The sequence below is a fragment of the Capricornis sumatraensis genome, chromosome 6, assembly GCF_032405125.1.
Source record: "Capricornis sumatraensis isolate serow.1 chromosome 6, serow.2, whole genome shotgun sequence".
In the NCBI taxonomy this organism is placed as follows: Eukaryota; Metazoa; Chordata; class Mammalia; order Artiodactyla; family Bovidae; genus Capricornis; species Capricornis sumatraensis.
The window spans coordinates 61,502,150-61,528,685 of NC_091074.1; the positions used below are offsets into that span (position 1 = coordinate 61,502,150).

General features: G+C 43.7%; 1 protein-coding gene across 1 annotated transcript in view; it reads right to left on the minus strand.

The window, feature by feature from the left end:
• Positions 1–7,018: 7,018 nt before the first annotated feature.
• Positions 7,019–26,536, minus strand: part of GNA14 (G protein subunit alpha 14) — a 198,693-nt gene continuing 179,175 nt past the window's right edge. The window contains exons 3-7 of the mRNA XM_068974179.1: positions 17,100–17,254; positions 14,483–14,611; positions 13,093–13,222; positions 10,525–10,678; positions 7,019–9,407 (exon numbers count right to left, since the gene is read on the minus strand). Coding sequence (XP_068830280.1) covers positions 9,217–9,407; positions 10,525–10,678; positions 13,093–13,222; positions 14,483–14,611; positions 17,100–17,254 — 759 coding nt within the window. The 3' untranslated portion in view covers positions 7,019–9,216. The remainder of the gene's footprint in view (positions 9,408–10,524; positions 10,679–13,092; positions 13,223–14,482; positions 14,612–17,099; positions 17,255–26,536) is intronic.

Here is a 26,536-nt window from a genome sequence, read left to right on the forward strand (position 1 = left end):
GCTATATAGTTGGTCTTTGTTGATTATCTATTTTATATATAATAGTGTATGTTATTCCTAAACTCCTAATTTATCCCTACCCTCCACATTTACCCTTTGGTAGCCAGAAGTTTGTTTTTGAAGACTGGGAGTCTATTTCTGTTTTGTAAAGAAGTTCATGTGTACTTTTTTTTTTTTAAGATTCCACATGTAAGTGATACCTTAGGATATTTGTCTTTCTCTGTCTGACTTCACTTAGTATTATAATCTTTAGGTCCATCTATGTTCCTGCAAATTGCATTGTTTCATTCTTTTTTTGGCTTAGTAATATTCCATTGTATATAAGTACCATGTCTTCTTTACCCATTCCCTTGTGATGGACATTTAGGTTGCTTAGATGTCTTGGCTATTGTAAACTATGCTGCTATGAACATTGGGGTGCATGTATCTTTTCAATTATGGTTTTCCCTGGATATATGCCCAGGAATTACATTGGTGGATCCTATGGTAGTTGCATTGTTTGTATGTACTGCATCTTTATTCACTTATCTTCTGATGGACATTTAGTTTGCTTCTGTGTCCTGGCTACTGTAAATAGTGCTGCAGTGAACACTGGAATGCATGTATCTTTTCAAAGTGTGGTTTTCTATGGATATATGCCTAGGAGTATGATTGCTGGGTCATACGGTAGTCCTATTTTTAGTTTTTTAAGGAAACTCCATAACATTCTCCATAATGATTGTACCAATTCACATTCCCGCCAAAAGTGTAGGAGACTTCCCTTTTCTCCACACCCTCTCCGGCATTTATCATATACATTTTTGATGATGGCCATGCTGACTGGTATGAGGTAGTACCTCATTGTAGCTTTGATTTGCATTTCTCTAGTAATTAGTGATGTTGAGCATCTTTTCATGTGCTTTCTGGCCATCTGTATGTCTTCCTTTGAGAAATATCTACTTAGGTCTTCTGCCCATTTTTTGATTGGGTTGTTCATTTTTTTGTTGTTGAACTGCATGAGCTGCTTGTATATTTTAGAGATTAATCCCTTGTTGGTCACTTCATTTACAAATATTTTCTGCCATTCTGTGGATTGTCTTTTCATTTTGTTTATTTCCTTTGCTATGCAAAAAGCTTTTCAGTTTAATTAGGTCCCATTTGTTTATTTTTGTTTTTATTTTCATTACTCTAGGAAGTGGATCAAAAAGTATCTTGCTGTCATTTATGTCATAGACACTTTCCCTTTCTCTTCTTCTTCTGGAGAAGAAGAATTTTATCCCAGAGGTCTCTGAGCCTGTCCTCATTTCTTCTCATCCTGTTTTCTTTATTCTGCTCCTCAGCTATTGCCACCATTTTATGTGCCAACTGACTTATTCTTTCTTCTGCTTAAGTTATCTGCTGTTGATTCCTGCTAGTATATTTTCATATTTCAGTTATTGTTCATCTCTGTTTATTTGTTCTATAAGTCTCCTGCTGCTGCTGCTGCTGCTGCTGCTAAGTTGCTTCAGTCGTGTCCGACTCTCTGTGACCCCCATAGATGGCAGCCCACCAGGCTCCCCTGTCCCTGGGATTCTTCAGACAAGAATGCTGGAATGGGTTGCCATTTCCTCCTCCAGTGCATGAAAGTCTCCTAGCTCTTTGTTAAACATTTCTCATGTCGTCTTGGTCTGTGCCTCCACTCTTTTTCTGTGATCTTGTGTCATCTGCACTATACTGAGTTGTTACTCATTTAGATTGCCTGTCTCCTCTTGTTTGTTCTTCTGGTTCTTTATCTTGTTCCTTCATCTTGAACATTCTTCTCTGCCATTTCATTGTGTGTGACTTTCTGTGTTTGTGGTTTCCTCTCCTCAGGCAGCAGGATCATAGTTCCTCTTGCTTCAGATGTCTTCTGCCCCCTGGTGGGTGAGGTTGGTCCAGGGGCTAGTGCAGGCTTCCTGGTGGGAAGGACTGGTGCCTGCCCCCTGGTGGGTAGAGCTAGGTCTTGTCCCTTTAGTGGGCAGAACCATGTCAAGGGGTGTGTTTAGAGGTGGCTGTGAGACTTTGACTTTTCACTTTCATGCATTGGAGAAGGAAATGGCAACACACTCCAGTATTCTTGCCTGGAGAATCCCAGGGACGGTGGAGCCTGGTGGGCTGCCATCTATGGGGTCGCACAGTCGGACTCGACTGAAGCGACTTAGTAGTAGTAGTAGTAGTAGTGAGCTCAGTACAACTTTAACAGCCTGTCTGCTGATGATTGGAGCTGTGTTCTCTGCCATTGCTGGTGGTTTGGCTTGAGGCATCCTGGCCCTGGAGCCTACAGGCTGTTGGGTGGGGCCAGCTCTTGGTGCCAAAATGACTACCTCTGGGAGAGCTCACGTTGATCAGTATTCCCTGGGCCTTTACTCCCAGTGTCCTTGCCCCCATAGTGAGCCACAGTTGACCCCCACAACCCCAGGAGACCCTCCAGTACCCACAGGTAAATCTAGCCCAGGCTTCTGTGGAGTCACTGCTTTGTGCTGGGTCCCAGTGCATGTGAAATCTTCTGTGCACCCTCTCAGAGTGGAGTTTCTGTTGCCCCCAGTCCTGTGGAGTTCCTGCACAGTAGGCGGTCCTACTGACCTATAAAACAAAACTCAGTGCTCTGGGGGCTCCTACTCCTGTCAGACCCTCAGATTGGAGCAGCTGATGTGGGGCTCAGAGCTCTCACTCCTGTGGGAGAAGCTCTGCTGTATAAATATTTCCCAGTTTGTGGGTCACCTTCCCAGTGGATATGGGGTTTGGTGATTTGGGGTGTGCAGGTGCAGTGGCCTAGGCACGCTCCCAGTAGGGCGGGGGCAGCAGTCGGCCCCTGCTTATGTGTGCCCATGCACCCCTGGGACAGCAGGGCAGTGATGGGCACCCACTCCTGGGTTTCTTAGTGATGGCAGCAGCATGCACGCTGGCAGGACGGCATGGGCAGCACTGGCACCTGCTCCTGTGTCTCCCATTCTTTGTTCTCTGATGCAAAATGGCCTTGGCTATTCCCGGAATGTTACTATTCCAGATTGCATTTTGATATCATTGTCAGGCTCCACAAAAACTGTTGCATTTGCCTTCATTTCTTGAATGAAGGTTAGCTTTTAAAGCTTAATGCCTCAAAAAGGAGGATGAAGGGGAGCAGAATATGCCATCCCCAAATATGCCTCTTTAGCAAAGGGATTATTTTGAGCAGGTTATTTTCAAGAAAAGCTCTAAAAATCTAGTAGAAATTACTCATTTGCAGGAGACATTTACATTTATGAGATAAACTTTTATTTGTAAGGGTGTGTTTCCTAATCTGTACCAGAAAGAGAAAGATGACTCTAAATCACAAGAAACTATTATCAATGGAGAAGATACCCAGCTCAAATCTGCAGAACCACCTTACCCCATTTACTATGTTTTTCCTGGTAACTTCTCATAACTAGCCTTCTCCCAACATTCTTCTGGTGTCTTTAGCTGAAAAAGGTATTTAAGGTGATGGCCTGGGCCACTGAGGGAGTTACTCAGTTTTCCAGGGTGTCTCACGTGTAAATAGGAGGTATATATGTTGTTTTCTATTTTTCTCCTGTTAATCTGTCTTTTTTATTATAGGGATGGGGTCTCAACTAAGAACCTAGAATGGTAGGGGGTAATCTTTCTTCCTCACTTGACAGTTTGGTGACCCATGATGGGACCTGCTGAAACTGTACTTCCTTCAGAGCCTGAAGACGGGAACCTGGAGAACCGGCAGAAGCCAGCAGAGTAAGAATTCTTAGGAAGTAAGCTCTCTCAGATCTCTGTCTATAAGGCTCAGTTGAGAGAGGAAGAGGAACTTGCACCTTATTCTTTCCTTTCCAAATTTAGATTTACAGAAGAAAATATTCGTGTGCATTAGTTCCTTGAGTATAAAGACTCTGGCAGAGATTTTGTTACAAGTACTCTTGTTTTCTGTTGATCCCTTTCCCTTCCAGAGATGGTCACTGACTTACGTTGTCTGTCTTTTGTGTCATTTTTCATAAGGAAAACTACAGTCAAGATGAGGTTTTCTTCCATCTTGTTCTTTGTCTTGAGAGCTTGGCTTTTCGACTGGAAAACTATCTCTAGTCATCACCAGCTGGAAGATGCTAGTATTGACTTGTACCTGGCAGCCACACAGTAGGATGGAGATTTGAAACAAACACACAGTGACAGGTAGCATTCCCACTGTGTAGCTCTCAGGAGAATTTGTCTGAAGGGGCCCCAGTCCATACGGGGCCAACCTTTGTTTGTATGTCACCCTTTGTTGTCTTGTTAGTGGTGGAAAAGTCCCATTCTACTAGTGTCTGCCTGGTATTACAGATTAGCAGATTTGTGACTAGAGGTATTTCATGTTCTCATAGAAAAACCCGAGAGATTGTTTTCAGTACATCATTCTTCCCTGTGACAAAGAGGGTCTTTAATTTCTTAGGGCTAACTCTGGGAGTGAACTTTCTAGGTCTTATGATCTTTTCCATCCCCTTTGGGCACATCTCTTACACCCACAGTTAAGCCATGAAAAGGTTTATTGATTTGCTATTGAGATTAATATAATACCACTGAAGATCCTACTCATCAATGGCCAGATGATGGATCTTTTGAATTGGAAAAACTTTTGTATTTGAAAAAAATTTTAGAGAGCTCTTATTCTAAAGAATTGTCTTATTGGTACCTATGGGAAGATCAAGTTGAAAAGAGAACACAAAGGAATATCGTGTCTAGCCTTTGTGCTTAGATGCTCAGTTGTGTCCAATTCTTTGCAACCCCGTGGACTGTAGCCTGCCAGTCACCTCTGTCCATAGGGATTCTCCGGGCAAGAACACCAGAGTGGGTTGCCATGCCCTCCTCCAGGGTATCTTCCCAACCCAGGATCAAACCCAGGTTTCTCACACTGCAGACAGATTCTTTACCAGCTGAGCCACCAGTCTGGGGTTTCATGCAATTTGTCTTTGTAAAGTCTGTATAAAGCATTCAATACAGAGGCCTCTGAATGCGTTCCTTGAGTGTACAATCCAACTTTGAACAACTTTTGCTTCTATCAACCCCTGAACACTGACCTTTAACTCTTTAACAAGATCAAGTTAAAAAGCCCCTTTTGCCTACACTTTCAGAAGTTCCTACCAGATTTTGAAAAGAGTTAGGATCAATGGCCATTCACAACCTCACTCACAAGGACCTTTTTAAAAATTAAAAATAAATAAAAAAGAATATTTTTATTTTCTTATTTGGCTGTGCCAGGTGTTAGTTGCTGCATGTGGGATCTTTGTGGTGGTGTGTGGGGTCTAGTTCCCTGACCAGGGATCAAACCCAGACACTCTATATTGGGACCAGTGTCTTAACTGCTAGACCACCAAGGAGCTCCCACAGGACCTTGATTGGATGTTTAAAGGTATTCTTCTCATTTATTATTATACTGCAGTTATCAGACAAGCCAGACAGCCCCCTAGTAGATGAACCTCCCAACTGCACCCCAAGGAAACGACCAGAATTTCTCCCAAGCTGTCATGCAGATGATCAAAAAATGGATCAGCTGGAGGTCAGTCTTAAGGGGTTGACAGAAGCAAAAGTTGTTCAAAGTTGGATTGTACACTCACGGAGCGCATTCAGAGGCCTCTGTATTGAATGCTTTATACAGACTTTACAAAGACAAATTGTACCAAACCCTAAAGCTCCAGGACATAGGAGTCTTTATTTCCTTCTTAGTTGGAATGGAAATCTTCTCCTTGGCAAAAAGGGAGTGATTGTAGACAGAAAAATGATACTTCAGTAAATAACATACTCTTATGGGTATAAGGTTCTAGTCCTATTAATTGTCTGTTTCCTTTTTTACCTATAAATTAGACGGGATCCTGAATTATTCTACTTTCCTCAAATAATCTGGCTACATCTCTTCAAACTGTTTCCAGTTTTCTTCCACTCTTTTGACTTGGAATCAAAGTCAAATTGTTATCACATTCCTAGAAATCTGATGTGCTTAGATGCTCAGTTGTGTCCAAGACTTTGCAACCCAATGGACTGTAGCCTGCCAGGCTCCTCTGTCCATGGGATTCCCCCTGGAAGATACTAGAGTGGGGTGCCATTTCTTCCTCCAGAGGATCTTTGCAACCCAAGGGTCAAACCTAAGTCTCATATCTCCTTCATTGGCAGGCAGATTCTTTACCATTAGCGCCACCTGGGAAGCCTGATAAGAAATCTGATATGCCCTTATATATTAATAATACCATCATTTGTAGTTTTCTTAAAATGTCATAGAAATTAACCATATTTCTTTGCCAACTGACAAAGGCTCATCAGTTTTTTAATCATGACTATAAGTTGTCGTTTATGAAAGTTATTGTTTTGCTTTTACAAAAGTATTTCCCAAGTCCTACAAACTGAATGTTAAGTGGATTGATACAAACTTCAGAGAAACAGCCCAAAGGGCTCATGTTTAGATCATCTTTGTGCCTGGTGCTCAGTGGGCCACTCAGGAAGTTTACCTGAATATGTGATGACATCAGAGGCATTCAAACTTGGAAGATGCTTCAGCTCCAACATCTAGAGATCTGATTGGCAGCCTTCAGGACTCAGACTGAGTTTATAATTTGCCCCAACCACTAACTTTTGTTTTTCTTTTGTTTCCATAGACATGCTTGTTAGTAAGTACCTAATTGCTTACACCACGTAAGGCTAACTTCGGGATCCCACCTCAACACTAGCTCCTGAAATGAGACAGCTGTTCAACTGAACTGACCTACTCTCAAGACTAAGAGGTTGGTTCAAAGAAATTTAATAGTCTATCAACTTAGCTTCTGGACTATAAAACTTCACTGAACTTTTAGAAGACAGGACTGAAGGGGAACAGAATATGTGACCCAAATATATACTTCTTTAGTGTAAGAATTACTTAGAGCTGATTTTTAAATTTTATTTATTTATTTATTTTAGGTTCTTTTCCCATATAGGTCATTACAGAGTACTGAGTAGAGTTCCCTGTGCTATATGGTAGGTTCTTATTAGCTATCTATTTTATATATAGTGTATATGTGTCAATCCCAATCTCTCAATTCATCCCCCGCTCGTTGATAACCATAAGTTTGTTTTCTACAAATACAAAAGTATTTCCCAAAGTCCTGCAAACTGAATGTTAAGTGGATTGCTATAAACAGCCCAAAGTGCTCATGTTTAGATAACCTTTGTGCCTGGTGCTCTGTGGGCCACTCAGGAAGTTTACCTGAACATCTGATGACATCAGAGGCACTTAAACTTGGACGATGCTTCAGCTCCAACATCTAGAAATCTATGACTCTATTTCTGTTTTGTAAATAAGTTCATTTTTACCATTTATTTAGATTCCACATATAAGTGATAACATATATTTTGTCCTTCTCTGACTTCACTCAGTATGATCATCTCTAGGTCGATCTATGTTGCTGCAGGTGGCGCTAGTTTGTTCATTTCTGCGGCCGAGTGATACTCCGTGGTGTGTAGGTATCACATCTTCTTCATCCATTCATCTGTTGATGGACATTTAGGCCGTTTCTGTGTCTTGACTATTGTGAATGGTGTTGCTGTGAACATTGGGGAGCATATTATCTTCAAATTTTGGTTTTCTCTGGATATATGCTCAGGAGTAGGATTGCTGGATCTTAATGGTAGTTCTATTTTTAATTTTCTGAGGAACCTCTGTTCTGTTCTCCATACTAGCTGCACTAATTTACATTCCCACCAACAGTGTTTGAGAGTTCCCTTTTCTCCACACCCTCTCCAGCATTTACTGTTTGTAGATTTTTCAATGATGGGCCTTCTGACCGGTGTGAAGAGGTACCTCATTGTAGTTCTGATTTTCATTTCTCTACTAATGATGTTGAGCATCTTTTCATGTGCTTTTGGTGATTGTTTTTAAGAAACAAGAGACACAGGAAAAGCTCTGAAAATCTAGTAGAAGTTACCCTTTTGTAAGGGAAATATACATTTATTTTAAGGAACTCTCCATTTTAAATGTGTCTCCTTCTCTGTTCCTAACAGGGTGATTCTAAATAACAAACTATCAATGTAGAAGGTGTCCCTCTTAATTCAGCTAAACGACTTTACCCTTTTTTATTGTGCTTTACCTGTTAATCTCCCATAAGTGACCTTCCCTTCTCTTCCATCTTTCTTGCATCTTCAGCTGAAGAAAGTATTTAAGGTGATGGCTTGAGTCATTTTAGGAGAGTTAAACTCAGTTTTCCAGGATATCTCCCATGTATACAGGAGGATACATGGTGTTAGACTTATATTATTTTATTATTAGAGGGGTGCGGTCTCAGCCAAGAACCTAGAAAGGTGGAAGGAAAATTATTTTTCCTTCTCTATAGGGACATTTAGGAAGTTTCTGAGTTATTAAAGTCACAGCATTTTTCTCTTTAGGAGCAGAACTATCAATCAACCATGAGCTCAAAGAAACATAATCCAGTGCTAATGGCATAATGGTATATTCTTAGCCTCCTCAGAAAGGCACAACATATGTGGTTCAAACAGCAAATCTGTGGTAGCCATCAGAACTCTGGCAGAGGTTACAGTACATTTGTTACACAATTTGGGCTTTTAGCTGTTTCATAAGTTTATAAGGCCTGGTCACCTACATTGGAATATATATATATTTGTAAGTTTTCACCACACATTTTTCACCAATACAACTTAATACTATCTAGAGCCCATAGTAATTAAATTGTGGCAAAACTAAATTAGAGGTACTGATACAATCATTAATTTGACTTAGGACGTTAACATGAAGAAGACCAAACTTCAAAAAAAAAAATCTTTGGTTGCATGTTGAATACTTCAGCATAAAGAGAGGAAAACAATGACAATATTTAATTTTAAAAAAAGGTTACCCATCTAATACTAGAGGTCTCAAAGCAGGATCCATAAATTGACAGGCTCCTCTGTTATGTGATTTTTCTAATGGCTATTAACACACACACTTCAATTAAAAAAAAAACAAACAAACCATAAATCACAGTGGCTTTTTAGACTTTTGTAGAATACCAAATTCAAAAATTATACAAAAATCTTACAGCTTAAAGTTAAGAAAAGAAATGTAAAAGCAAGACTTTGAAAAAGTTTTGCTGAATTCAAACATCTTACAAGCTCCATCACCCATCGTTGTCCCCGTGGCTGCATTGGCGCCACCAAGTGGGCTGAGCTGGGTGATGTTAGAGCACTTGCAAATAAAACAAATCTGGTTTTCTGGCCCAGGTGAGGGGTGCACAGCAGCTTTTAAACCAGGTTGAATTCCCTCAGGTTTAGTTGTAGAATTGTGTCTTTCACAGCAGCAAACACAAAGCGGATATTCTCTGTGTCTGTAGCACACGTGAAGTGGGAATAGATGACTTTCTCTTTGTCAGGATTCTGATCTTGGTAAAGCTTCAGGATGAAATCTCTGGCAGCTTTGACGTCTTGCTTTGGTCCTGTCATGAAGACAGTCAGAATCAAAAAGAAAGATACCAGTTCACCATCAGGCCCTCTCAAAAGTCATATTCAGTGTACTCTTGTTTTTATTGGGAATCCTTCTTTGAGCCATCTTATTTCTAGAGACTTTTTTACTTGGGGCATTATTTTATTATGAACTTGCAGAAGGGTATTTTAAGTGTCCATTGGTATCTAAAAATCATACTTGAAGGAGATCTGTTGAAAAATAGTGACCTAATTTAATTTTCTGATTTGGACCATTTTTGAAGAGGTAATTACTCTTTAAAAATATACTGATTTCTTTGGCTGCACCAGATCTTAGTTACAGCATGCGGGATCTAGTTCCCTCTCCACTGTGAGCACAGAGTCTTAGCCAATGGAGCACCACGAAGTCCCTGAAGAGGCAGTTCTTAAGTAGAGGAGGGAAAAGAGAGAATATGGGGCCTAACACAGCTAAGGTCCCAAGTCTGATTGTGAAGCTTGAAAGCTGTATGCTACATTATCAATGTGGTTAATAAAAGCAAAAAGGAGAGCGTTTAAACACCATTTGTCTAAATATCAGTATCACACTTAGTAATGTTTCTGCACCAGAGTTAATTAGTGACAGGGTCCAAACCCTCTCTCTACCTTGGAGAAGTCATAAAGATAACTTCCGTGTCCACCCTGTCTGGTGAAGGGGCTGCCACATTTCGGCACTAGAAGTGCAGAGATGAGTCAGGCAGTCTCTGCCCTCAGGGTCTGCTGGGACAAGACAGCTGAAGGTGGAGAGAGCAAGGCAAGCCCAGGCCCCCAGGGGAGCCTGAGGAGGTGCACCTGCTGTGGAAGGAGGTGGGGTGAGGATCAGAAGGCCTTCCCAAAGGAGGAGGTGCCCGATTTGGGTCTCAGAGAACAAAGCAGAATTGGCAAGGGAGTTGGCAGTACATCCCAGGCAGTAGGAGAGGCGTGTGCAGAGGTGCTGAGGGGAAAACACGCTGATTTGACTGGAGCTGATTTTTCAGGAGTGAGGGATGGTAAGAAAGTCCATTAGAGGCAGATCAAGGAGGCCCAGATAAGCTATGCTGAGAACTCTGAACTGATGTCAGGGAGGTCAGGGCCACAGGATGGACACTTACTTACCAGTGTATTCTGGAAAATAGCTAATTAGATGAGAGTACATGATTTTCTCTTCCAAAAGATCCTTCTTGTTTAAGAACAGAATCACTGATGAATTCAGAAACCAGGGGTAGGTGATGATAGTTTTAAATAAGGCTTTACTCTCTTCCATGCGGTTCTAAATGAAAAACAAGAGATTTAGGATAAACTAGGAAGAAAACAATAATTTGGGAACAGCATGCCGAATCACTGCTTCCATCCATCTGTCCTCTTACCCAGCTGTCCTCTCCAGGTCGCTGGCCTTGCTCAGGCTGGGGAGGGTGTGGCAGGTGGTCCCTGCTTCTATGTCCCTCATCCTCACCCTCCCATTAATCACCCTCTTCTGGAATTCCTCTTGTGCAAATTCTTCTCTGGCCCACAAACACATAAGGATATAAGAAAGGCTCTTGTGTAACTTGGAAAAGGAAGGTTGCAACCCAGAGTTGACACAAGTTTTCTGTGTATAACTACTGGGATTACCAAGTGGGGGGATCCTTCAGAACTACAGACCGGAGATGCCCTTTCACTGGGTGTTGGCTTCCAGACTGGGCATCAGGAGTCCAATGACAATGAGGAAGGAGGGCTCTTCTGGCAGAGCCACCGCCCTCAGGGACGCTGGTGGAGAGGAGAACTAACTGCTGAGCACCTGCCCTGCACCATGTTTGACAGGTGGGTAACACAGCCAACGCTCTCCAAGGGAACGGGTCCCCGTTTTATGGGGAGCATACTGTTCACAAGGATGTAAATGCTTTCCCAGGACTGTACAATAGCACAATCCAGTGGAAGCTATGTAGACAGACAGTAATAACTTCTGAACATTAGACACTGGCAAGAAAATATTAAATGAAAGTAGATAGGGCATGTATAAATCTTCTCTGGTGACAGTAATCTAGCATTCTGCCCTCTCCCAAGTATTTCTAAGAAGAAAGAAACCCTTTCCTTCCTTCCTTCCTTTAGACTAAGAAACACAGCCCTCCTGCTACAGAGGGACACTTCCTAAATTTCTGTTCCTATGACTCCCAATGCCTGGGCCCATTCTCCCACTTAGTACAGTTTTGGGGATCAGTTCTGGAATCTGTCACCAGGAAGGTAAGGTTTCACTTGTTTTTAAAGCTTCTTTAGCATTAATTATGATCTTATCAATAATGAGCTCCAAGGAACTACAATAATCCTATATACCATAGTGAGTGGATTCAAGACATATCTCCAGCCAGGACAGAAAAGTCTGGAGTAGCAACCACTTCGTTTTCCCCCAGATACCTAGGATTTTTCAGAGAGGAGAAAGTAATTTCTAAGCACATCAGGCTAAGGTACTCATCCCTGGCTCACCTGACTAATCTTCCCTGAGAAACGTTCTAAGTAATTCCTAAGATAAGTTTGGAGCTATTTTTCATATTGATAACTCAATGCCTTTGCTTTAAAAAAAATAAATAAAAAAAACTCTCCACTGGGAGAGCTGGGTGGCAGCCAAGATTTCTCTTCTTCTTTGCACAATGACACTAGTAAATGGGCTAATCCACACTAATTAGCTAATGTAACTGTGCTCCTCAGAGAAAAGTCTGCTTTCAAGAAATACAAGATAGAATTTGTTCATAATTATTGCCTAATCCTGGACAGAATTCTTTATTGATTTTCTTTCATTCCCTACAGGCAAGAGGTATTTCTAAAAGGTCAAGAGGTCTGGTGCAAAAGGTAGGGGAAAAGACGGTGATTATCACACAGAAAATAGCCCTAACCTCACAAAGAAGGGGCCAGGATGGTTCTCTTCACTTTCCTGGCAGATCCAGTTAATGGAATTTAACGAGCCAGTGCCATGGCAGCTCTGAAGAGGGCAGCGGATGCCTGACTGGGGGGATCAGTGGCAGCTGCCCTGAGCAAGTCCTGAGGAAGTGAAGGTCAGATGCTGCCCCCAGACAGCACCAAGCATCTGGTACCACTCCCCCAGCCAGCTTAGCTCAGGACCTAATTTGAGAGCACCATGGAGGCTGGGAAGCCTGTCCTCAGGTAAGTCTATTAGAAATAATGTTGTTCAACTTTGGCTGTATATGCACATCCCTGGGGGGCTTAGTGAAGATAGCCCCCAACTCTAAACCAGGAAATAAGAATCTCAACAATAGGGTCCTAAAGATGTTTTTAAAGAAGAAAAAACCCTTCCACTACGCAGCCAAGGCCGAGACCCATGTTTTTGAGTGGCTCCACCCTTCATGAAGACTAGATGGCCAAGGTCAGGCCACACATAGTTGTTCTTTAAGGTCCCCTGGGAATTTCAGTGTCCATCCAAGTGTGAGAGTCAGGATTCTAGGTCAGTGATTCTCAGATTACCTGGGATCTTCTTGAGGATCCTGCTTTATTTGGCCTGGAGTGATTCGGAAGGTGTGTATTCCTAACAAGCACCCAGGTGATGCTAGGACTGCCAGCCCACAGGCTACACTTCAGGAGTGAGGCGACTTAACCTAAGGGATAGGGCCTAATGCCAGAGTGGGCTGGCTTCTTGCAAACTGCAGATATAGGTTTCTGTTTTCCACAGCTAACCAGACTCCCCACCCAGCATACCTCATTGTCACACTCAGCCAGCACCTGGTCATATTCACTCAGAGCAACCAAAAAAATAATGGAGGTGACACTCTCAAAGCAGTGAATCCATTTCCGTCTTTCCGATCGTTGGCCACCAACATCCACCATCCTGTTCAATAGAATAAACATAGGACTCTCTGGGGGGAAAACACATGGAAATCAGCACTCTTTAAGGTCCTCAATAATCGTTAGGAATAAAAAGGGATCCTCAGATTAAAATGCTTGAGCACTGCTGCTTTAGGCAATGAGGAACCACTGGATGTTTCCCAGCAAAGGAGGCAACAGAATGTAAGTGAAGTTACTGAAGATGCACGCGGAGGTCACTCAGATGGAGCCTGCTTGAGGATACTGGTTAGGGAGCTGCTGCAGTAGTCCAGGCAGAAGTTCAGGCATCACGTGGGTGGTGCCCAAACCATCCCAGAGTGCCAGGATACCAGGCAGAAAGGCAGGCAGGCTTTTGGACTACTCGCCACCTCTTGTTTCCTGGCCCCTCCAGTTAATCCAGAGATTCTTTGTGTATTAGCTGAATGCTACCCCTTCCCTAGAAAGACCTGCAGGTGCCCTCTGATGTGGAGACCCAAAGCCTTAACCTGTGTCTTTGGGACAAGTTCAGGGTGTCATAGCCCAAGGATCAGTCACAAGCTCGAATGTTCCAGGGCTCGGGCAGTTTACAGAAATGAGTCCGGGGACCTCTCTCAGGTAGCAAAGGATACACTTCAAGCGTGCTGTGCTGGGCCTGTCTAAAGGGAGGTTTTGGAAGGGTTAAGCAGAAACTGATTCTGAAAAGGTTTAGATAAAGTAATGGGCATGTGCTCACAGAGATGCCAAGTATCAGGGGGCTAGACCAGAGGGCTCCTCCAGCTTGACAGCACTCTAGCAGCACAAGATTCAGGGTGGACAGGGCAGGACTGTACTCGTGCTGTCTCCAGACAACCATGTGTAACAAGTGTTAGGAGGGACAAGGGAACAACGGATATAAAAGTGCTTTGAAATTTGCAATGATAAATCTTGGAGCTGAGAATAGAAGGGAAGAGAAATATTCAACTTCATGGAAAAGACCCCAGTATTGCCAATCTGTGGGTTACAGAAATATACATCTCTGTGTGTGTGTGTGTGTGTGTTACACACGAGAAGCATTCCAGACATCAGTAGGGAATCTCTTCTTCTCTAAAAGGAATAGAAAGGTGTGTTTGTATCCATTGTACAACTTGAGACCAACCACAATTCTTATACCCTGTGATGGCGAAGGCCATTGTTGCCCTAAGAGATATAAGCCCTTTTAGCCATAACACATTGAAGAATCTATTTGGGGACTTCCAAGCCTGGAGAGACAGATCCTTAATGGACCATGTCAAAGAGACAGACTTACCGAAAGATGATGTTTTCCAGGTCAAACGGATACTCAATGATGCCAGTGGTGGGCACTCGGACACGAAGCACATCCTGCTGTGTTGGCACGAATGATGGCATGGCGATCCGGTCAATGTCCGTCAGGTAACTGATGTTAGAGAGCAAAATGCTGACAAGGGGGAAATGCCCCACCCAGAAAGTCACCCCAACTCCCAGCCACCCCCACTCATTCATGGATTCATCAGTGACTTTCCTGAGAAGCAACCCTCCAGCCCTCCTAAAACTGTGTGGAGAGTTTGGGTCAGAGGCTTTGGTGAGCCTGCTGAGACTCAAGTTTTCAGCTCTGGTCTTTCCTGGTTCTCAGCTGCATCAATCTGCTGGGGAGGGAGCCAGCCAGGCCACGGGGGCAAGAGACGGCACCTGGCTCTCTGACATTTCATCTGTTCTCCTCTCACAGGCCCTCCTCCAAGAACATTGTAGAAGGTAGATGCTGTGCTTGGACACTTTACTTTGCTTGATAAATCAGAGTTAAGGAAAATATAAAAGCATAAATCAGGCCAATGGGAAGTCCTCTCAAAAAGTTCCTTGTTACACTGGGAAAGTGAACATCTCCTAAAATAACCCGAAACTTGTCTTGGATTATTTTGGGCCATATATTACAACCCAGGCTTAAGACAAGTCTCTTTTTCTGTGGTAAAATAAGAAGACACTTCTTTTTTAATGTTAAGGCCTTTGAAAATGGCACTTTTGAGTAAATAACTGAGGCCCTGGCCAGTGGCAGTGCTGATGACTTGGAGCCCCCTGCACATGGAGGTGGCCCCACCTTTTCCCGCACCCACCACACAGGGAGCGCTCACCTAGGTGTGCTGGGGCTGGAACCACCAGGGCAGCCTTCTGTGACCATAGCCCCAGGTCTTATCGCCATGGACTTCTGGTGCTCTAATTTATACCTGTCAGGCTTCCTTGGGGCTCAGATGGTAAATAATCTGCCTGCAATTCGGGAGACCCAGGTTCAATCCCTGGGTCGGGAAGATCCCCTGGAGAAGGAAATGGCAACCTATTCCAGTATTCTTGCCTGGAAAATCCATGACAGAGGAGCCTGCTGGGCCACAGTCTGTGAGGTCGCAAAGAGTTGGGTATGACTGAGCGAATCTCTGTGTCATCCCACCAGAGCCTGTGCTCCTTCAGGGCAGAAAGCACCAGTTGTACCTACAGCCCTTTCCTCCATGCCTGGCACAGAGCAGACACACATTAAATACCTCCCCAAAGAAGCAGACAGTGGCAGCAGAGCAGGTGATCACCACTGACCCGGACCACGGAAGCGTCTGGGGTCTCACCTGTGCCAGGTTTGAGAGTTCCCTTTTCTCTGTACAGCCCTGTCCACCATGCCAGTCACTCTCCACACTCTTCTCCATGCACTTGCCCCAGTTGTCAGGCCCGACTGAATTCTACAGCAGGCCTAGTGGGTCTTTCCCAAGCTGATCCATATCAAGAGCCCTAGCCATTCCCCGGGCCTTCCCGGAAGCCAGTGACACAGGCTGGACCAGGGAGGACTCAGGGGTGCCCTGGCTCCCAGCTGTCAAAGGCTACTGCCCTCCTTTCTGCCCTGCTGTCTTATGTGCTGATCTAACGACTTACTGGGGTTACTTTTAGTTCCTTTTCCTGCTTTGCTGCTGTGTTGTACTAACCTGGATTCATGTCATTCAGCACTCAGCCTGGAACAAACACCAGAGGAAGGCCAGTGAAATTAAGGAGGTAAGATTCTGGCTTCCTTTCCTGCCTTCTGGCTTGTCAGGATAGGTGAATTACCCACACCACTTTGGAGGGTGATAGCACCACATAAAGGGAAGGGGATGGGTCTGGGGAAAGAGTTCCAAGGCCCTCAGAGGGTGGAAGTGACCCAGAGCAAGAGGGAAGGAGCTGAGCTGTAGAAGCAGGAATCCTCACCCCTTCAAAGGACCATGATCCAACTGTTTGCCCAGTGATCTGGGCAGAGGCACTGTCTTGGGGAATTCTTAAAATCAAATTCTGTGGTCTCTCTGGGATCATCTGCATGCAGAACTATCTACTTCTTTTTACCCTAATAGATTACTGATTACTCATTCACAAGGAGTTAATGAACAAAGAGCTCCCAAACTGAGCTGCCGTCCATGACTCATTTTGTCCACTTGAGGGCAGCACCAGGTCAGCCACAGATGGGTGTACTGCACTGCTGGGTCTAAACTCTTGATTTTAGGGCAATTGGACCTGCTGTTGCCAGTCAGGAAACCAGGAGGCAGAGGGATATGGAGAGGGGAAAGGAGAAACCAGAAGCAGTTGTAGTCCTGGTTTAAATCATATAACTTCAGCACCCCAAATGAGATCAGTCCCACCAAGGAAAGCCCACAATTGACTTAGCCTCTCAGTGGAAAGGACAGAGGCTTAAAACTAGATGAGGAAAGGTAGGTATGGGCAAGGAGGGCTATCTAGGGGGCTCCTTAGGGGGACTGAATTTAGGAGGTGGGAAGCGAGGCATCAAAATGCAGAGGAGCAGAGGGAGGCCGTGCTGCAGCTGAGTGCATTTTAGCAGGTAGCTCATTTCTCCCTGGTAAGAAGCTCCTGTGAAGTGTGGCCACAGCCCGGGGCTCTGTACTCACTATTTGGCAGAGTCTGACAGTTGGTACTCCCGCCTGCGATCGTAGCACTCCTGGATTCCAGGATCCTGCCACAGCTGCTTGATGGCCTCCACCTGGTCCCTGGAGAGCGTGGTCACCTTGTCTACTTCCACTTTTCTGATTAGCTGGGCATTTTCCTGCTCAGAGGGAAAAGAACCTTTCATTAGGCCAAGGAAAGGAAACCATCATGTTGGTGACGTAAGGTCAAGACTTGCACCTGTCTGTGTATCAGGGAAGATCTCCCCTAGGTGCCGGGGTGTGGTGGGTACCCTCCAGAAGAGCTCCTCACAGTAAAGTCACTCAGTTGCAGCCCCACTGGGTGGAGATGATGCGGCTGCTTAGCTCAGTGGAGAGAGCCACGAAGAGCCCCAGACCTGTGGCCTTTGGTCCCAGCAGTACCTGGGGGTCAGTGTCACCAGCGTTTAACACCCAACTGTGCATGGAGAAACACCGGAATGATTGATTATCATTGTACCAACCAACATTACTTCCTCATTAGCATGCAGCTCGTCTGAATATTTGCACAGCCCATAGAACAATTTAAAAAACAACAGTATTGTTAGTGGCATACCAAGGGTAGGGTAAGCAGGTCCACTCCAGTGCAGGAAAGAAGGGAGTGCATCGTCATCTTCAGAGAACTGAAAAATCACAGCCCAGCCATTAATCATGAGTCTGCTTTCTCTTTCCTTTATTTTTTAAAGATGTTTTAATTGACCTTATTTTTTAGAGTAGTTTTAAGTTCACAGCAAAACTGAGGAGAGTACAGAGTTCTCATGCTTTTTATTATCTTGCATCACTAATAAAACTCTTTCCTACTGGGTGGACCACACCTACTATACCCCTGACCCCATGCCACTGACTGCTCTAATACTATTACTTTATTATTACAGGAAGTGTTAATATCATTATTGCTGTAATTACTACAGCAGTTATCACTTATTACACTCACTGGGTACCCAGGGCTCTTCATGTATCATCTCATCTGATCAACAGAAGGCAAGCAAGAGGCCAGAAATTTTCCCAAACCTTAGCAAATTAAAGTAGTAAGATTGACCTGCATCCACAGCACATCCCTGCTTTGGCCTGAGAGACTCAGCATCCCATCCTTGGCTGCAAGTTGCAGCAAACAAGAGTTCTGCTGTGGGAGACAGGAGCCTGCCCTCTTCACTGAATTTCAGGGCAATTCACTGGCAGCTGGGAGTCAGCAAAACATCCTTTGGCAGCTGTGGTCTCTTTAAGTATATACTGCCCCTCTTGAAAAGTCACTCTTTTCTTGCATTTTTTTATCAGGAAGCCCAACAGAAGGCTAGAGGAAAGGAAGAACTTATAGATTCACTTGACTTGTAAAACCCAGAACCATGATTAAATCAACATGGCTTTGCCCTCCGTCCATCAAGAGTGAATATAATCTTCTCCCAGACTGTGGAATCCTCAGGCAGGTAGAGGATCCCCTTTGTAGAGTCTCAAACAAGGTCTATGCAGGATGGGTGAGCAGAAGGAACCTGGGCTGAAAAATCAAGACCCTGACCTCTAAGCAGTTCAGTGGGATTTAAGGAACCCAGTAAGTTCCCTGCCTCAGCATCATCATTTGTAAGAGGAGCCAGTGATTTTCATGGGAACCTGATTTATAAAGTATCACCCAAATGTAAGCAGAACTAGCCGTATTATTGCAATGCATGCCTAATAAATATTTCTTGTCTGCCCAAACAGAACACAGTGACAGCCCCTAAACCAGGAGTTCTAGTTCTGCCTGCTGGCACATTTTGTGTCACATGCCATATTCTCAACCAGAGAGAGCAATGAATGGAGACCATAGGCCGTGCCTGTATGGAGCAGAAGGGCTTCGCCCACTTCTTCCCTCCACTTGCCACTCGCCCACCTCCCACATAGGAGCAGATGTTCTCCACTGGAGAATGCGGATGGTGGAGCTTCCCAGGATACCCCATTTGCCCGCGCCAGTGTTTGGGTCTTCCGGTAGATAAAAAGTGGCTCCCAGTAAATTAGCACAGAGGAATGCAGCCTTCTACATAAGCTCTGGGGCGGGAGGAATTTAGGGAAAAGACATTGACCTGGGATTTCAGGTAACCAAGAGAATTCAGCCTGGTGAGAAAGGCATATTGTTTGTTCAGCCAAGGGATGAGATTTGGGGGACATCTTGCTTAAAAGAAGAGAATAGAGGCTCCATAGAAACCCAACAGTTGGGACTTTAGAACTAACTAGACTTAGCCACCCAGGACTCCATGTTCAGAGGTTTTCCTGTCCATCTTTGTCTCCTCCTGGTTAGCTCTGTCTGGATCATTTTTTTTTAACTTCCTATTTAAGACTTGGAAAAAGGTGGGAAACATGGTAGAACAAATTCTTCTCTGCCTTTCAAGATTGCCTAAACATCCATGCTCTCCTACTTAACCTTATCATCCATCCTCACTCCTTCCACATGTGTTCATACTTATACCCACACATGCACATGTAACTCACACATATGCTTTTTCCTGGAAATATCTGAAAGAAAACTGCAGCCTCTGCAGTTTCCTAAAACAAACATACATAATCACATTGTATAATCATATATAATGATCAACAGCAGGAAATTAACAGTGATACAATATTGTAGTCTAATCCTCAGACCTTATCTAAAGTTTGGCAGTTGTCCCATAAATGCCCTTCATTGGCCTGATCTAGACGCATGTATCGCATTTAGTCAGCTGTCTCTTTAGTCTCCATTTACCTGGAAAGACGACTGTAGTCAAAGGAGCTGTTTGTGTCACTCTGATCAAGAATGACCTGACAAGGGGAGAGTTCCCTAGTGGTCTAGTGGTTAGGATTCTGTGCTTCCACTGCCAGAGCCCGGGTTCAATCCCTGGTTGGGGGGCAGGGTAGGGGCACTAAGATCCTGCAAGCTGCATGGTGCAGCCAAGAAAGAATGCTCTGACAAGGATGTGTTCTTTAGTCACAAGTCATCATGAAGATGGCTGGTGGAGTGGCACAGCTGAGCCCCAGAGAATGTTCCAGGGGCAAATATTATAAAGGGCAGAGAGGAATGAGAAAAAGGGTGCCCTCGTTTTTAAATATATTCTATTAAGATATCAGATGAATGACTTTTGCACATTAACAATGTGTGTTTTTAAAAAAGTGAAGTTCTGTTGCCACAAAGACAGAAACATAGATCAATGGAACAAAATAAAAGCCCAGAGATAAATCCACATACGTGTGGACACCTTATCTTTGACAAAGGAGGCAAGAATATACAATGGAGAAAAGACAATCTCTTTGGCAAGTGGTGCTGGGAAAACTGGTTAACCACTTGTAAAAGAATGAAACTAGAACACTTTCTAACACCATACACAAAAATAAACTCAAAATGGATTAAAATTTAAATGTAAGACCAGCAACTATAAAACTAGAGGAAAACAGGCAAAACACTCTGACATAAATCATTAGCAGGATTCTCTATGATCCACCTCCCAGAATACTGGAAATAAAAGAAAAACAAATCGGACCTAATTAAACTTAAAAGCTTTTGCACAATAAAGGAAACTATAAGCAAGGTGAAAAGACAGCCTTCAGAATGGGAGAAAATAATAGCAAATGAAGCAACTGACAAAGAATTAAGCTCAAAAATATACAAGCAACTCCTGCAGCTCAATTCCAGAAAAATAAACAACCCAATAAAAAAATGGGCCACAGAACTAAACAGACATTTCTCCAAAGAAGACATACAGATGGCTAACAAACACATGAAAAAATGCTCAACATCACTCATTATCAGAGAAATGCAAATCAAAACCACAATGAGGTACTGTCTCACATCAGTCAGAATGGCTGCTATCAAAAAATCTCCAAACAATAAATGCTGGAGAGGGTGTGGAGAGAAAGGAACCCTCTTACACTGTTGGTGGGAATGCAAACTAGTACAGCCACTATGGAGAACAGTGTGGAGATTCCTTAAAAAAAAACTGGAAATAGAACTGCCATACGACCCACCAATCCCACTGCTGGGCATACACACCGAGGAAACCAGAATTGAAAGAGACACGTGTACCCCAGTGTTTATTGCAGCACTGTTTACAATGCCAGGACTTGGAAGCAACCTAGATGTCCATCCACAGATGAATGGATAAGAAAGCTGTGGTACATAAATACAATGGAGTATTACTCAGCCATTAAAAAGAATGCATTTGAATCATTTCTAACGAGGTGGATGAAACTGGAGCCTATTATACAGAGTGAAGTAAGTCAGAAAGAAAAACACCAATACAGTATATTAACGCATATATATGGAATTTAGAAAGATGGTAACAATGACTCTATATGCAAGACAGCAAAAGAGACACAGATGTAAAGAAGAGACTTTTGGACTCTGGGAGAAGGTGAGGCTGGGATGATTTGAGAGAATAGCATTGAAACAAGTATAATATCATATGTGAAACAGATCGCCAGTCCAGGTTCAATACATGAGACAGGCACTCAGAGCTGGTGCACTGGGATGACCCTGAAGGATGGGATGGGGAGGGACGGGGGTTCAGGATGAGGGACACATGTACACCCATGGCTGACTCATGTCAATGTATGGCAAAAACCACTACAATATTGTAAAGTAATTTGCCTCCAATTAATTAATTTAAAAAAATTAAATGAAGTTTTGGGCAGATTTCCCTCTGACCTGGCTAAATAGTGTTATACACAGAGTGTGAGCATTTTTACGTTCCTGTTCAAACCACCTCTGCAGTGCACACCATCTAGATCAGGGGGCCCTTATTTAATGGGGAAGGTTTTGTGTCGTGTAGTTAGACTTTCTGGAAAGAGGGAAGAAATGTTCTCAGAGGGTCAGATTTAGGGAAATGTTAGGATTTGGGTGGGAGACAGGCTGAGTCTGAGGTAGCTGGTATCTTAAGTAAAGAAACTAGGAAGCAAATAAATAAGTGGGTCTGTAGTTCATGCAAAAGCCCTAGGCTAGGGGAACACATTGATTTGAAATTGCCTAATTCATACATTTCTTTGAAAAGAAAAATCACAAAAGAGTAAATATTACTGGAGCAAATTCAGCAGATACAGAAACATGACCAGTTTCTCAAACACGGAGTTCATATCTGGCTTTTCCTCTTTTCCTTTCTCAAACAAAACCACCATTTTCACTGCTCTGAAGAAAGAAGAACACTGAAAACAGATGTCCTACATGTGCGTTTCACTCAGAAATTCCCAGGGTGACAGTGGAAGGAGCTGCTTATGAAGTGGTGCCTTGCTGACTTCACACGAGGATGGCTGGCTGCCCAGGTGACAGTCCCTGTCGAGCCCAGCGGGCAGCCCCATTCTTCCTAGGTCCTCGCAGGGGCAGCCCCTGCACCATTAATCACCCAGCACTGCAGGCCCCTGAGCCTGCTCACTCACTAGGGAAGATTGTCCCCTCCTTCGTCAGGACACCAGAGTTCCTGTTCTTTCATCAGATACTTAAGTGCTTTCACTGAAATCTGTATTCATTAACACAAGCCTAGATGAGAAAAGCCTAAGTGCACGGTATTTCAAGAGCCTACTGTCATTTGTAGTACCTATGAATCTCAAAAGCTTTCTAAAAACAAATGAGATTACAATAAAGTGTACAATTAAAAATGAAAGTTCTCTGTAACATAGTATTTCTGACTGACAAAATCACCCCTCCTTGTTTTAACATCTTACATCAAGATCCAGAACTATACTACCTGTTCTATTAAACAAAAATTATGAAATAAAAACTTCAGTGTTCCATAATGATCAGCTTCGAAAGCATTTCAAAAATTGCATACTAAAGAAAATGCTGGTGAATTATGCTAGAGAAAGGAATTTTTTTTTTTCTATAAAAAACAACTTCTGCTCTGATAAACGAAGACTGGGAAATATGGATCAACTCTTCCACTAAGGACAGCTAGAAATGGTGGACAAAATATTTCAAAAGTATGCTTGAAAATACCAGGGAACTAATGAATAAGTAACTGCTGGGCCAGAATGTAGGGAAGAATGGCATCCAAGGGGTTGAAACAGCATTTAGGAAACCTTCCTCCCTGAGGCTCAGCTTGCTCTTGAAGGAGCATTTGTGGGGTTGAGCAGCTCCCTTTTCAACATCACAGGACTAGGGTGGCTGGGATTGAAGGGTTTAGCAAGAGCAAAAGGCCCTTAGAAGCCCTCTGGCTTTGGGTTGGGATCCAAGGGGTAGCTCTTAGGAAGTTTCAACTCAGCTTGGAATCACCATGATCTCAGAAACTTGAGCATCTCCAGACACCTGACAGAAGAAAAGGAGATTTCTTTTTGAAGAGAACATCTTCCTCACCCTCAAAGTATTTTTTCATGAGTGTCCAGCACACTCACAAAAATAATCAAGCATAAGAAGATAAGACAACTTGAAAAAGAGGCGACAAGTAAAAAGATGCCAAGACACCTTCCTCCAACCCACAGGAAGGCGGAATCTATTGTCATAAAAATGGACTTTAAGGTCTAACTTGTCAATTATACCTCAATAAAGCTGAGGGCGGGGGGAGACTTTTAAAGTATAACTCGAGATAGATTTCAAATGATGAAAAGATTCAGAAAGATATAACAGTACTAAAGTTCTATGCCACTAATGATATAGGCTTAAAATATACAGGAACAAAATCTCTTAGACCTAAGTGGTAAAACAGACAAAGTTTCATCTTACAGGAAATTGAAACACACATCTCTCAGTAACTGATAGAATAAACAAAAATTCAGTAAAGATATATACAGTTCAAATGTCATGATCAGCAATTTGACTTTATGGACACATGTTGCTTAGTCACTAAGTTGTGTCCGACTCTCTGCGGCCCCATGGACCATAGCCTGCCAGGCTCCTCTGTCCATGTAATTCTCCAGGCAAGAATACTGGAGTGATTTGCTATGCCCTCCTCCAGGGGATCTTCGCTACCCAGGGATCAAACCTGCATTTCCTGCATCTCCAGCATTGGCAGATGGGTTCTTTACCATTGAGGCACCTGGGAAGCTCCATGGACGTATGTAGAGCTCTATATTTAAAATAACTATAGAAGATAGACTTTTCACAAGCACACCTAGAATATTTACCAAAATGGCCATTTATTTGAGATTACACATTTAAAAAATTGGTTTTCTAAATTCTTTGATCAATTCCAATTTCTTTAGCAACTCAGCTTCAACAGGAATGCACTTTTGCATTAGCCATTGCTGTCCACCCCCACTCAAGGTGCAGGCATCTGAATAGGTAACCACGGGGCTAAAGCTGCCTAGATTCTCCCGTAGAAAGGCAGTCTTCCACCACACTCAGAATGGGAAGTAAGTTTTTTTAACCCAATTCAAGATTAAAAGAAACCTTTATTTCTACTCCAACCTTTGCCCTCTTTCTCCTTATCTTCTCTCCAACAAAAATAAATAGGAGAATTCACTAGCCACCAACTGTTGGCATGAAAGGCCAAGCAAGTTACTTTATCTCTTTGAGTCAGTCTAAACTTCAGTGGGTTTAACTTAAAAGATTTCTTTTCACAGAGTCCTGCCATAAATTACTCTGGCACAAACATCCAAAGCTACAATGAGTGCTAAATAATGCAGCTAAGACATCGAAGCTCTGGCCCTATACCATGTCAACCTGGAGAAGCTGTCATGACACTTCCCAGCAGTCCTTCCCTGTATGATTCTGGCTTTGGATGGGCTGTAAGAGAAATTTGAAGGGGAGGCGGGAGAAGCCGGTACTCATGTTCTGAAGGTCAGAGCTCCACTTTAAGGGGCACACACCCCCTACACACACGCGCACGCACACATACACACATTGTGGCTAGTCTTCTGGTCAACTTCACTTTTGGAGAAAGGCAGCAGCTGGGCCCTCAGCACCCTACTTGGACCTTTTCGTTCAGCTTGTCCACATCGTGGGGCAGACGGACATGCAGGTTCACAGCAAAGGATGCCAGTTTCTGCTGCAAATCCCCTGCACCGTCAACACAGATGTGAGAGGTGGGTGCAGGTTCCAGTTTATCCCCCCATGGAGATAAACTGCCTTTGTTGGTTCCCATTCATCTTTGCTCTGCCTCTTCCACATCCAGTTTTTCTCCCTGATGACCAGCCCTGCTGACCAGACACCAGCTACGCAGAGGCAACAGCCTTCGGACACCGTCACAGCTCTAACAGCCACATACAGTGCAATCCCTACAACGAATCCATTATTCCTCATTGCCCTCTGACTTCCTGACCAAGCCAGGAATCCTCTGTTCTGGCCTATTCAATTCTATTTAGGGGCAAAAATTCCCTATAGTCTTAGGTCTGGGTGATGGTAACAAGTCAGGCCTCAGCTGCAGTGACCTAAACGTCTCAAACTCAGTAAGAGGCTGGCAGCCAGACTACCATCATTCAGTTCACAGCAGCACACGCCTGCTCCACGCTAGACCCGGGCTGGTTTCTGGGAACGTGAAGACCATGGCCCTGCCCTCGAGGATCCCAGAATTACACCAGTGCCTTCTGCAATAACTATTAATTCATCAGATCCACACACAGACGCTAAGAGATCAAAGAAGACATTTCAACTGGGGATGAGTGAGAGGATGGGCTAAGATTCCCACCAGAAGTGGCCAGATGCTTATTAAGGAGAAGGGCTGTGTCTGCCCTTCCCATATTCGTGAATGTGGATTCCTGACTGCTGGTTAGAGGCGGCACCGTGAATGTGCCGGAAGCAGACCAGTTCTTTATCACCTTTCCCATAACAGTCCTTCCCCTGAGATGCTCTGGAAAGTACCCAAACTCCCTCAGGTCCCAGGGTAGCTGAATATATTCAATGTGTAATTTACCAACAGCATCCGGTAACCCCTCCAAAGTATATATATTGGACCAATGGAAACTGCCTCTCAGAAAATCATTTGTTTCAGGCCAGTTTAACTGCACGTGCCCAGTGATCACATAATATGGTCATGTTACATAGCAAGATAGGATGTTCTATCCTTATCATCATCTTCCTCTCTCTCCCTCCTGTAGTTGAGAGTTTTTAGTTTTTTAAGCATGCCAAAACTGGGTTATGAGAAACAGGTCAAAGAAGCAAGAGGATCATGTGTCTTTTGTGTTTCTGCCTCTGCAGAATCTGCTGGGGGGGACTGGAGCTTCTATGCAGGACACACCCAGGTCCTCCCCACATAAAACCGAATGACTGCAGCCAGGGCCCAGATGGTGGGAAGACCAGGACTTACAGAGAAAGACAGAGGAGCAGAAAAAGAAGAGAGGCCATTGAAGCAGTGCTGTGGGGTGGGTTGGGGGCTCCTACAACAAAAGATAGCTCCCAACCCTCCACCACCCACCTCGAAGAGAAAACAACAAATGCCTTGCTCACCTTGCTGGTTTCCTATAGCATCACAATCAGCAGTAAGAAATCTTAAGTCTCTCTTTGATACTGGATTATATTTGTGGTCCTTCCAGAAAATAAG